This window comes from Trichosurus vulpecula, chromosome 3 (assembly GCF_011100635.1).
Source record: "Trichosurus vulpecula isolate mTriVul1 chromosome 3, mTriVul1.pri, whole genome shotgun sequence".
NCBI classification, from domain to species: domain Eukaryota; kingdom Metazoa; phylum Chordata; class Mammalia; order Diprotodontia; family Phalangeridae; genus Trichosurus; species Trichosurus vulpecula.
Window position 1 is genome coordinate 391,475,562 of NC_050575.1, and position 13,196 is coordinate 391,488,757.

The 13,196-nt window shown below is 46.7% G+C and overlaps 1 protein-coding gene across 1 annotated transcript; it reads left to right on the forward strand.

Moving 5' to 3' along the window:
- Nucleotides 1-65: 65 nt before the first annotated feature.
- On the forward strand, nt 66-5,683 carry LOC118844616. Its single transcript, XM_036752546.1, has 6 exons — nt 66-150; nt 1,730-1,837; nt 3,193-3,332; nt 3,435-3,531; nt 3,713-3,837; nt 5,507-5,683. Exons 1-6 carry the CDS (start codon nt 66-68, stop codon nt 5,681-5,683), a joined length of 732 nt encoding a protein of 243 aa, XP_036608441.1.
- The last annotated feature ends 7,513 nt before the right edge of the window (nt 5,684-13,196 follow it).

Consider the following 13,196-nt stretch of genomic DNA (forward strand, 5'->3'; position numbering starts at 1 on the left):
TCTTTACTTAATCTTTCCTCGCTGCCAAGACTTCGCTTCGTCTGAGGGGCACCCTCCCTGACAGTATGGCCCCTTCTGAGCGCCTGGTCCTGGTGCTGGGAGGAGCTGGGACCGTGGGCTCTGGGATTGTGAAGTCACTCCTGGACAAGGGTGAGGGACTTCGGGGAAAGTGTGATGGGTGGGATCATGGTCCCCAGTTGGGTGGGAACTCACTGCGGGTGCAGAAGGCAGCAAAGGGGGAGGTTAGATGGAGGGTGGGGGTGTTGGAGAGGCCAGCTGAGGAAATCCCAGGTTGAGGAAGCCTGGGTCACAGGATTTAAAACCAGGCACTTTAGTCTAACTTCCCATTTTGCAGAAGGGAATACTGAGACCCAAAGAGATCAGGCGGGTAGGAAGCAGCAAAGCTGAGTTCCGAACCCAGGTCCTTTGACTACAAATCCAGTGTGCTTTCCACTCCACCTTGCTGGTGCCCTGCCTGGGGGATGCAGGCTCTGCAGAGCATCCGGTCTTACCTCAGTACTCACTCCCCACGATCCTGGAAGGATACTCTCTCATAGCCTCCCGGGAAGGAGCTAAAGCCAGATTTCTCGTTCCCGCCCAGCCCCAGGATTTCTGTAGAGGCTCCTGGACAATGAATCTGGTCAAGTGGTGCTTTTTTTTTTTTCCGAGTCCTTTCTTTTCCCACTGGACTTGGAGGGGGAAGGAGGTGCAGAGCTGGGATAGATAGATGGCCAGTAGCCTAGTGGGAGAACACCCTGGCTGTGGGTCAGTAGCCCAGCTCCCAGGGCCAGACAGGACTAGACCTAGGGTTCAGGAAGCCACTTCCTCCCATTGCCCATACCTGGGTGTCTCTTGGGCAGACTATTCAAACCTCCTGGACTTCAGTTACTCCATAAAGTGAAGTGGTTATAGGGTTTAGACCTAGAAAGCACCAACAGGGGGAGTATGTAATCCAAGGATTCTTAACCTGGGGTCCAAGGACAGATTTCAGGGGGTCCATGAACTTGGATGAGAAAAAAAATTGCATCTTCATTTTTACTAATATTTAAACAAAATTCAGCAATTTAGCAATTATGAATTTTAAAAATACCGATTATTCTGAGAAGGGTTCCATGGGTTTTCTCAGCCCACCAAAGTGGTCCATTAAACAAAAAAAGGGGGAAGCGTCTCTGATGTAGTCCAATTCTTTTATTCTACAGGGTGTCCCTAAAGTCTGGACACAGGAAAATTGATGGCAATGTGGAGTTATTGCATCGAGTTCACATGAATCTTGCAAAGCGCATCAACCTTTGCATCACAAATGATGGAAATCATATTGAAGATGTATTTTGTTAAATAAAATGTGGTTGAAAATTTCATTCATTTCATTTCTTGAAAATAGGCATTTTTGCCAATTCGTCCAGACTTTAGGAACACCCTGTTGAGATGAGGAAACCAAGGCCCGATAGGGGAAGCCTTGTCTAAAATTAAAGGAAGTAGCAGAACTGAGATTTGAAGCCTGGTCTCCTCTAGCTCTTTCTACTTTATCCTTAGTTGGATTAGATGGTTTCTGGGGTTCCTTTGAGTTCTAAATTTCTGGGCTTTATTTGCTTCCTAATGGGCTCAAGGCAGGTACACAGTACCAGCTTTGACTGAGTGTCTTCTGGCCCAGACCCTTGGCCGGTGGGGTCCCACTCTGTAGATTGGTGTTTCTAGGAGCCTTTGTCCTGACCTTCCTCCACCACCACAGGGTTCCAGGTTGCTGTCATCTCCAGGGATGCCACACGCCTGGAGAAACTGCGGAACTTCCTCCCAGCAGAAGCCCACAATAGACTCTTCACTGTGGTCGGGGATGTTGGTGAGTCACTGCCCCAGGTGTAGGGTGGGGCAGGGGTTCTGGGAGTGCCCAAGGCAGTAGGGGTTGGGCCTTGGGCTTGTACCAAGAGGCAAATGTGTTCTGGGGAGAGATGCATGGGAAAGGGAGGGCAGCGACCAAAGCTAAATGCTGGGGCTAGAAAGATAGGTGAGAACTTGGCCCTGAACCCAGCCCCGGCAGCCACAGGGTCATACATTAGGACTGAGAGGAACCCTAGACGTGATCTGGAGTAACTCTAAAGTGGTGCCCTTAACCTTTTCTGTGTCCTGGACCCCTCCTCAAAATCATGTTCTTAAATGCATAAAGTCAAATACATAGTATTATAAAGGAAATAAATTCCATCAAAATACAGTTATTAAAAAGTTTTTTCTGCCATACCGTTGGAGAGGTAGAAACCCAAAACTTAAAAAAAAGTTAAAATTGTTTTAACATTTTAATTGGAAAAAAATAAAATTATTTTAAAAAATTTAAAAAAATTAAAAAAAAATTTTTTTTAAAAAATTCACAGACCCAAGGTTAAGAACTTTTCCTCTGGAGGCAGAGCAGTAGAAAGAGTGTTGAACTTGGTATCAGAAGACCTGAGTTCATATTCCATATCTGACACCACCAGTGTGTGCTTAATAAATACTTGTTGGCTGACATAGAATATGTCGAGGCGGGGAGAGAGGTGTCTGTTTGTATAGAGCATAAAGTACACAGAAGGGGATAATATGGAAGGGGATCGGATAAAATAAAGTCCCTTCTAGCTCTAAATCTATGATCTAATACAACTCCCTCATATTACAGATGAGGAAACTGAGTCCCAGAGCTGCTTAAACCAGCAGCTTGTTCAAAGCAGAGCCAGATTTGAATTCACATCACAGGCCTGAATTTCGGAATTGAAAGGGCATTCAGTGACCATCCAATCCTACTCCCATATGAAAAAGATGTCTGCAACATGCCCAGGCCCCTGAGGATAGTTCCAGAATTCTTTCCACTAAGTTCATTTGCAGATGAGGAAACTGAGGGCCAGACAGGTTAAGCAATCAGCCCAAGGTCACAGAGATAGTAAGTGTTGGAAGCGGAATTTGAATCCGGGTCCTGTGACTCCAGAGTGGAAACACTGTGCCACACCAAGAGGCTATTCTGGGGCTCCCCGATTTCAGCCAGCTCCAAAGGGCTACATCAGGAATAACAAGTGAAGAATACCCCTTCAGGTCCATATGCTGACACTCATCTCACCCGAAGAGGAGTGTGGCTGTCTTCAGAGAACCTGTGTAGCTTTCTCAAACACAGGACAAAGGAGGAGGGAGAGCTCCAGTCTCTTACCCACCGCTTGGCTCCCTTTCCCTCTGTAGGCACTGAGGATGGAGCGGAAGCAGCAAAGGCAGCTCTGCTGGGAGGAGGCAGGAAGGTCACGGACGTGGTATCCTCTTTGGGCTTCAGCTGGTGGCAAGGGGGAGCACCCCATACCCAGAGCCTGCAGGAGCTACAGTGGGTATGGAGGGGCCGTGGGGTGAGAGTGGAGGGAGGTAAGTGGTGGGAAGATGGGGAAAAGCATTGAGAATTGTGGCTAAGACAAAGATCCCTCCTGCCTCAGGTCCTGGAGACCTTGCTCCTGAGTACCTTCACTGCCTGGAAAGCCTTCTTTCCTCTGGTCTGGGAGAACCCTGAAGGCTCCTACACCTTTATCACAGGTGAGGCTCTGGCCCTGGGACTAAGCAATAAGCAAGGTGACCAACAAGGTCTGTGTCACTCTAGGGTCCCCTGGGTGTTGGGGGAGCCCTAGAAGAGTCACCATTGGGGTTGTCCATCGCCCTCCCTCCCACCCTACAGCTGGATGCCAAGCTTCTGTCTGACCTTTTTGTTGTATTCTAGGCAGTGCAGGAGATCGTCTGCTCAGGCCAGGCACAGGCTTCCTGACCCTGGGGGCCTCAGGGGCCCTGGCCTTCAGCAGGGTGGTCCGTGAGGAATACCCTGATGTACCCTGTAAGCTGAATGAGGTGAGGGGCCCTAGGGGAAAAGTCTCCGGATGAACGTCTGTAATGTGGTCTGGGGGGCATCAGGCATCTGAGGTGGAAGGCAGGGAGGGAAAAACTGGAAATCTAACCATTGGGATTCCTGAAAGACGTCAGTATTCAACTCAACCACCCTGTGATAGCTCTGGGAGAAATAGGAAAATTTTAGATAAGACACAGCCCCTGCCCTCATGGAGTTTATGGTCTAGAAGAGGGATTAGGCACAAACAAAGCTGGCTATAATACAAAATAATATCAGATAAGCACATAAGAGACTGTTACTGTTATGTGAGGCTTGAGGAGGGATGCGGGAATACGTCGTAGAGAAGGTAGCATTTGGGTTGGATTTTTAAAAATTAGTATGAATTTGCAGAGCTATAGCATGAGTAATTTGTGCCTGGGGCAATCTGCAGTGCGGGTGTGGACCGTGCGCGCGTGCCCGTGTGTGTGTGTGTGCGTGTGTGTGTGTGTGTGTGTGTGTGTGTGTGTGTGTGTGTGTGTATGTGTGTATGTGTGTGTGTGTGTGCGCGCGCGCGCGTGTGTGTGTGTGCGTGTGTGTGCGTGTGTGTGTGTGTGTATGTGTGTATGTGTGTGTGTGTATGTGTGTGTGTGTGTGTGTGTGTGTGCGTGTGTGTGTGTGTGTGTGTGTGTGTGTGTGCGTGTGTGTGTGTGGGTGTGTGTGGTATGAATTCACTCTGAGACACCAGGAAGTACTGATGCCCTCAAAATTTTCCTACGTTGGGGCAAAATCTTGATCCTAGTTTGTTGCTGCTTAGTCATTTTCAGTTGTGGCCCCATCTTCGTGACCCCATTTGGGGTTTTCTTGGCAGAGATGCTGGAGCAGTTTGCCATTTCCTTCTCCAGCTTATTTTACAGCTGAGGAAACTGAGGCAAACAGGGTGAAGTGACTTGCCTACAGTTCCATTTAGTGTTTGAAGACAGGGAAGGTGGGGACTTTTGCAAACATAAAACAAAGGCATGAAGGCAAGAGAAAGCAGTGCCTGCACATAATAAGTGCTTAATAAATGCTTGTTAACCGACAGAATATGTTGACATAGGGAGGATTTTCCAGTTTGTATGGAGCATACACAAAAAGGAATAATGTGAAATAAGTCCAGAATTGTGCAGGGCTTAGAAGGTGTGGGCAAAGGCATTTTGATCTTTGTTCAGAAGGCAATAGGGGATTTTAAAACAGATGTGTGACCACATGCATGCATGAGGAAAGCCAGTCTGACAGCTGGTATAAAGGGAGGATTAGAGGGGCAAAAATCGAGGTGGGAAGACCCGGACAGAGGTTCCTGCAGTTGTTCAGGTAGGTGACCGTTCTTTCCTGTGTTAGTTTAAATCAATAAGCATTTATTAAGTGCCTGTTACATGCCAGGCCCCTTGATAGGTACCAGGGATACAAATACAGAAATGAAAGCCCTCTCTGCTCTCATTCTGTTGAAGAGAAGAGACATGAACACAGGAAAGTAGATAGAACATAGAGACAGAAGGGTGCTGCTTGGGGTGGGTGGAGTGGGGAGGCTTCTTGTAGGAGGATATACTTGAGCTGAGCCTTAGATGGGACTGCCCCCTCAACTTCCATTGAACTGTGTTCTCTATGGGGAAGAGAGAGACTGATGATGTCTTTCTCTGCCTCTCTGCCACTCAGGTGAAGATCAATATGGGGGTTGCACTCCCTGAAGCTCTGGGTCCTGGCTTCGTCAGCCACCTGGAGGTGGGCCGGGCTGTGGCCTCCTTGGTGGAGAAGCTTGCTGTCTCACACACTGTGCTATGTGTAAACTCCCCTGCTGACCTCCAGGTCTTGACCTCAGATGGGAAACTATGACCCCTACCTTCTCCCAGGAAGCATGCACCCATCTCCAGCTGGCCACCATCAACACCCCTACCCATCCCTCCTCTCCATGGAGCTTCCTTCTTGGGTTGAGGATGCTTCTAAAAGCCCCCTCAGCCTGAGCCATCCCTGTAATGAATCTCCTGTTTTCTGTATCACTTCCTCTTACTACCCAGAACCCTTCCAGATGGGGATTCAGGTGAGATCCACCATTTCTCCTGGGAACGGAGGGCTGGTTTGAGGAGGGACACAACAAGCTGAGTGGTTTGTGCACAGACACAGAACCTTGCTACACCACGGAAAGGGCAGGAGCTAGAGCGTCAACCTAGAGCCTAGAATGTCAACATTTCTGAGGCCCATTGCATCGGGCCACGTGGGAGGAAGGTTCAGGTGCTCCAGGCTTTGCTCTTGGTAAGAAAGGATGTACAATAAAAGAAGCTAACTCTCAAGTGCCCACCCATTGTCATCTGGAACTCATGGAGACCCAGGGTCTTGGTGGGAAGGTAGGGATAGGAGGACAGGAAGGAACCAAGAGACAGAAGTGAAGCCTGGGGCTTGTCCCCCCAACTCAATCTGGACTCTCACAAGCACCAGAGTATCTACCAAGAAGCAGCACCTGTAGCCATCTGAGCATCAGCTCCTCTCTCTGACTCCTCTCCCAGGGAGCCAGAGATCAGAGACAGGGTAAGAGCAGCTGAAAAGATGAGAAACCTAGAGAATGCTTCTCCCACACCGTCAGCCCCTGGAAAGGAGTCCTTATCTAGTCCTAATTGCTTCCCCCCACCCCATCCCACCACCCTCCTCTCTTCCATTCCTATTGCCTTCCTTCCACTTCCAAGAATGCTTAACCTTCCTACTCTAATCTTTGGCTGGGCCATTCCCAATGACAGCTTCTCTGACATAGTTCCCCAGGCTGGAGCAGATAATATCACCGACCTACCCCTCACCCCCTAATGCCCAATGTTTCTCCCAATCATTTTGTTCTCTTTTAATAAAATTTGTACAAATTCCAAATTGCTTCTGATCCTTGGCTGGGGGTTCTCTGGGGGTGGACTCTCCTGAATCTTGCCCCTGCATAGGGCACAGAAAAGGAAACATAATACAACAAACATTTACCAGACACATAGTATGTACTGGTCACTGTCCTAGGTGCTGGGGATACAGACACAGAAACACAAGTCAGCCCTAGAGGAACCTACATTTGGGGAAAACACATAGACAAAGGAACACAACATAAACATAATTTTGCAGGTATGTGGGACACTTTAACAGGAGGAATAAGAGATATGATAATAGCAACCTTACTTTAGTATAATGCTTTTGTTTCACGTTGGCTCATTTGATTCTCACAACAAATCACTGCTCTTAAAAATCATGACCTTGGATTTTCCAAGGTCACAATGGGATTTTCCAATATTTTCCTGTCCTACTAAAATGCTCAAGAATAGAGATGGCTAAGTCAAGTGTAACCATGGTGACCAGATCCAATGCACGTTTTTTTAATCTCAACCGCAGCAAAGCCGCCATTCTACTCCTCCTTGATTGTCCCCAACAGCAGCCTTCCCGTACCTTCTCTTTTCTTCCTTCCACACCACCACCTCATTCCAACCCTCACAACTGAACACTCTGCCTCTTACCTTATTGAGAAAATAGAGGCCCTTTGCCTCGAGCTTCTTCTTCTCCCCTTCTCTTTATCTCATAATCCCTTGACATCACCCCTTCCCCTATTTCTCCTCCCTTACTCCAGACTCTGATGAAGTGGTGGCCCTTCTACACAAGACTGATCCATCTCTGTGTACCATATCCCGTACCTCCCTCTCCTTTCCAGTGGGTTGCCTGAACAATCATCTCTCTCTAGCAGTTTCTGCTCCTAACTTTCACTCCCAAGTCTCCCCATCCTTAAAAAGTCCTCACTAGGCTCTACCATCCCCTCAAGCTATTGTCCTATATCTCTCTGCCCACAGCCAAATTGCTTTACATTTGTGCTTTTCATTGTTCCCTTTTTCTCTCCTCTGACTTGCTTCTCAGCCCATCTGTTAAGTCTAATTTTGCTTCTCTCATTTCCAATCCTTTGCAGTCTAGCTTCTGACCTTGTCATGCAACTGAAATTGCTTTCTCAAAAGTCATCAATGATCTCTTGTTTGCTGGATTCCCTCAGTCTTCATCCTTCTTGATTTCTCTGACCATGATTCTAGAGGACTGCATGATGAAACATGATACCCCACTCCTGACAGAGAGGGAGGGGATGGACTCAGCATGCAGACTGAGACAGACTTTTTGGACCTGGCCAAATGCAAGAATTTGGTTTGCTTGACTAGGCGTGTGTGTTACAAGAGTTTTTATTTTTTATTTTTTTGCTTATTTCAATTGTGGGGAGGGACGTAGGAGGGAGACAAAATAGATTTTTGTTATGTTTTCAAAAATAAAATTTAGTATTTAAAACAGTTAGTATTGGTCTTAGTAGAGTCAGAAGCACTAAGCTCAAGTTCCAGTTCTGTTTATGACCTTCAGCTTCTCATCTGCAAAATGCATATAACAATATATTCTAGTCTAGGGGTGAAACATATAAACAGATAGGTATATCCATAGTATGTATAGATACATTGGCATATACATAATGTATAATATGAGGAAGGAGAGAGCCCTTAATAATTTGGGGGAACAGGTAGGATTTCTTGTAGGATATGGCACATGAGCTGAGCCTTAGAGGAAACTCAGGATTGTAAGAGGAAAAGTGAGGAGGGAGAGCATTCCAGAAATGGAGTTAGGAGTGCTGAATTGAGAGAAGAGCTGACAGACCAGCTTGACTGGAACATAGAGTAACATGCAAAGTCTAGAAAGGTAGACTGGAGCCAGATTGGGAAGTGCTTTCAATGCCAAGCTAGGGAGTTTGTATTTTATCCTGAAGACACTAAGGCGTCATGGAAAGTTCATGAAACAGTAGAGTGGCAGGATCAATGCGTTAGGAAGATTATTTTGTCATCTCTGTGGAGGGTGGATTGGAGCAGGGAGAAATCAGATGCCTGGATTCCAATAAGGAAGCTGACACAATGTAATCCAGACAAGAAGTGATCAGGGCTTGAACTAGGGTGGTGGCTAGATAAGCTTACTGAAAGGAGATGATTTCATTCTTTGTACTTGTATCTCCAGGGTCTAACACAGTGCCTGTCAAATAGCAGGCACCTAATAAATGGTTGTTGATTGATCCAAGAGATATTGAAGAGCTAGCATTGATAAAACTTCGTAACTGATTGAATGTAAAAGTGAAAGAGAAAAACTAAGGATAACTCCTAGGTTGTGAATGTGGATGTCTGTCCCCTCAATAAAAACAGAAAATAGAAAAGTAGCAGATTCAGGGGGAAAGGCAACGAGTTCCATTTTTAATATGTTGAGTTTGAGACACTTCTTGGAAGATCCAAGTGGAAGTGTCCAACAGGCTGTTGGTAATGTGGGACTGGATTTCAGAAGAGTGACCAGGGCTGGATATAAAAAGATCTGGGAATCTTCTGCATAGTGATGGCAATGGAGCCCATGGGAACTAATAGGATCACAGAGAGAGTATGTAGAGACAGAAGAGAAGAGGGTCCAGGACAAACATTTTGGACACACCCAAGGTTAGGTGGTGGGTAATCCAGCAAAGGTGACCAAGAAGGAATGTTAGACAAGTAGGAGAAGCACCAGGAGGGCAGAGTCAGGAAAATCCAGGAACACTTGGGAAAACAGACTCATATGGAGGCATGGGTTGATTAATTGCCTAAATGCTGCAGAGAGGTCAAAAAGAATGAGGACTGAGAAGGCTCATTGGCTTTAGTACAGAGCAGATTTAGCTGAATGGAGAGGTTGGAAACTAGATCTCGAAAGCTCGGCAACTGAGAGAAAGCACTTGAAATAAGTGTGGACAGCTGGGAATAAGGTTTAGAAAATGCTGTGTTTGAGAGAAGCGTGTCAGACTTGAGTGAGAAGACCTGCAGCCTGATCTAGATAACTACATCAGAATTCAACTTCTACATGGAGCTGTGTGGCTGAGGACAGGCTGTTTTTCACCTGTTGGAATTCTCTCCAAGATTATCTCCAATCTATACTGTATATATCTCCTTTGTATATAGATGTTCACATATCATCTCCCCCATTAGCTGTGAGCTTCTTGGGAGTAGGGACTGGTTTGGTTTGGTTTGCTTTTCTTTGGATTCCTATGGCATAGCTCAGTGTCTGGCACATAGTAGGTACTTAATAAATGCTTTTTGACTCATTGGGCTTCAGTTTCCTGATCTATAAAAATGGCTGTAATAGTATTTGAAGGGGTTGTTATAAGGAAACCTCAGATTATGACCCAAGTGCTACTATTACTATTATAATTCCTTCAACATCTCTCCCCCACCCCCAAGTGCCTGGCAATAAATACTTGCCAGTTTATTTTGTTTTTAAGACTGGGTCTCCCTATCTTGCTCAGGCTAGAAGTGCAGGAGCTATTATTCATTGGCCTGCCCCTTTCTGATTAGCAGAGTTGCTTCAACCTACTCAATCTTGTCTTGGTCCTGTTCACCCAACCTTCCTTAGGCAGCTTGGTGGCCCCGTTTCCCAGAGCTCACAATATCAATGTGTAACTTAGTGTGGACACCCCATCAATTTGGTGTGCTGCAGCTCAGAATTCCAGTGCTCAAGCTATCCACCAGCCCCAGTGGTAGGATTTCAGGTGTATACCACCACACCAGGCTTGATTTTATTTTTCTAGTTGCCAGCTTGTTTCTGTTGCAGACCCTGCTTATGTACTGGGAGAATATTTTGATCCTGTTTCCTCATTAGACTGTGCTCCTCAGGTATGGGGATTGTCTGTCTCCTTTTTCACTTCCACTCCATACAGAGTCTGCAATGCTGATTTTACCCTTCTGACTGACTGCTCAAGAAAAGGAGTGCCTGGCTGGTTGTCGGATGACAGGGAAATGGGAACAAAAGCCATTGTTCTCGGTGGTGGTTTCCATGCCTCTTGGTGACCTTCGAGGCTTGGTAGAGCTCCATAAACTTGGCAGTCACACAAAGGGCCAGGTTAGATCATCAGACCAAGCCTTAGTCTGGGGATGACAGGATGGTGACTCAGGTGGCAGGACTCTGGGCCCAACCCGTCGGCCCTTGCCAGGAGGGCTTGCTTAGGCCACACTTGAGAGTGGAAGAGACAATTGAATCCAATCAGGGATCTATTTCTTTAGAACTCTCCTGACACTTGGCAGTTCTGACCACGATTGACTTACCTTTTCTACACCCATGTCCTAATTCAAAGCATGACATGCAGAAAGGAGAGAGGATTAGGCCAGGGTGGGATTACCCTCAGGGCAATCAGGGCACCTGTCCAGTGACTTTCCAGGGGGGGACCTCTCCTTTGTTTCTTTTGGAAGTTTTATGGATACCTTTTGTTTTCACATCACCACCATTTCTGGATATGGCTCTGGTGAGCCTTCATTTGGAACAGAAATAGCTGTTAAAATCCACAACAGTCCCTGGCACATCGTAAGCACATAATAGATACTTGTTGATGTGACTGGTGACAGCATATGCAACATTTCACGTTGGTCCTTTACCTCTCCAGTGAAACAAGGCAAGCACATGCCTCCAATCTCTTCTCTGGTGCCAAGATTAGTCATTACTCAATAATACAGTGAAGAATCATATTTCTTCTATTTTCCAATGGATGGTTGTGGTAAGAGAAGGAAGGAGAGGCCTGACCCTTCAGAAACTTGGAATTTGGTTTTATTTCATGGAGATTTGATTGGGCCATCAGAGTTAAGCCCCGGTAGACACTTTGCTTCTTATCTTAGGGCAGAATATAAAAAATACAGTGCAGTAGAATATCCTGAGAGGAACTGGGGATAAAGGATATTCCCATTCTTATGTGCTCACTAACACAGCCCAGACAGGACCCTCGGAAGCACAAATGACCAGGTTTCAGGAGAACTGGGTACAACTTCCAGTAACTTGCTGTATGACCTTGGGCCTCTCTGTGCCTCAGTTTCTTTACTTGTAAAGGGGTCCAATGAGATAATCTCCAAAGTCTCTTCTAGCTCTGTCATTCTGTGATTTAGGGGCCAAGCTTGGGAAAGGCAAGGGAATGGTAACAAGGGACTACCCTTGCTGACTAGTGTATTTTAGAGAGCTGGGGCCTGGGCTGGTGACGAGGGGGAAGGTTTAGAAAGGGCTTGGATGGTCTTTCCAAAGGAGGTCAGGCAGGAGGCATGATTTCCAGGTCAGAGCCTCGATGCTCACCCTCACCCCTTGGCTCTGCTATTTTTTTTTTAACCTTTTGGAGCTCATCTCGTCCTGGTGGAGCAGGATGCTGTTTTCTTGGTAGCAAGTGGTTATCTGGTAGTCACTCTGCTCGATTGGCCCCTTCCTCAGAGGAAATCTACGAACTGCCCACTTCCCCTCACCCTTTGTTTGGACACACTTTCAAGGCTATCCCTTTCCAGTCTCAAAACCAAGAACACCTGGCTGTTTTTCACTGCCCCTTGCCTTCCCCCCACCCCTGGGGATGCCAATAGACTGGAAATCAGATGTCTTTCTTCCTAATCCCCTGTTGTACTAGGCCTAGTGGGGAGGCTGGAGTGCAGTGCGGTGTGGCTGATACAGCTTGACATGTGTCTTTCCTCCTTAGGGAGGGTTGTAAGGTTTAAGGGGACAGCTGGAGATTAATATATATATATATATATAAATATAATATATTTTTTTTAACTTGCCAGACTCAAGCTCTCAAATCTAGGACTCTTGAACCCTCAGGGCAGACAGCAGCTGCTCTGGGAGAAGGTGCTAGTCTCTGGAGGCAATGAGGCTTTCTTATCTCCAGACAAGGTCTTAGGCCCTAGGGTGTGATGACCTAGATACAGCCTGGCATAGCCCGACTGCTTATGCTTTTAATGATTCCTGGTTTGATGCTCATAGAAGTCTGGCTACAGGCAACCCACGTTCCTGGGCAGTTTTCAAAGAACAAGCTGAGGCATGCCTCATGGAGCCATATTTCTACAAGCTTTGCAGTCTCTACTCGACCCTCTTGGTCTGCCATACCTTGGAACCCTAGACTCACTCTTTCCTCTGGGTGTTATGTTCTTTACCTCCTCCACACCCTGACATTTCCCTGGGAGTTGTCTCCCCATTCTTAGGCATTCCCCTGCCCCTTCTCAAACGGGGCCTCTATAGATTCAGGTATATGCTCAGGAGGCACAGACCATATGGTTAGCTAAGGACCTGATTACAGCCTGGGTTTTGATCTCCATTTTGGTTGCAGCTGAGGAGACCCCAGTCTCTTACCCCAACTCTGGTCTTTCGCTGAATGCTTTTTTTCTTGTTATGCCTCATACCTAGGCTTGAAATGCCCCATACGTAACATTTCAGTGGTATACCCAGAATACTGCTGTTGCTCTGAGGTTGGTTAGTTGGGGGGAGGGAGAGCTATAACAGACATAGAAATGAAAGTATGTGGAGGCCCAGCGGCTATCAGTAGGATTCGGGCCTCGGAGATAGC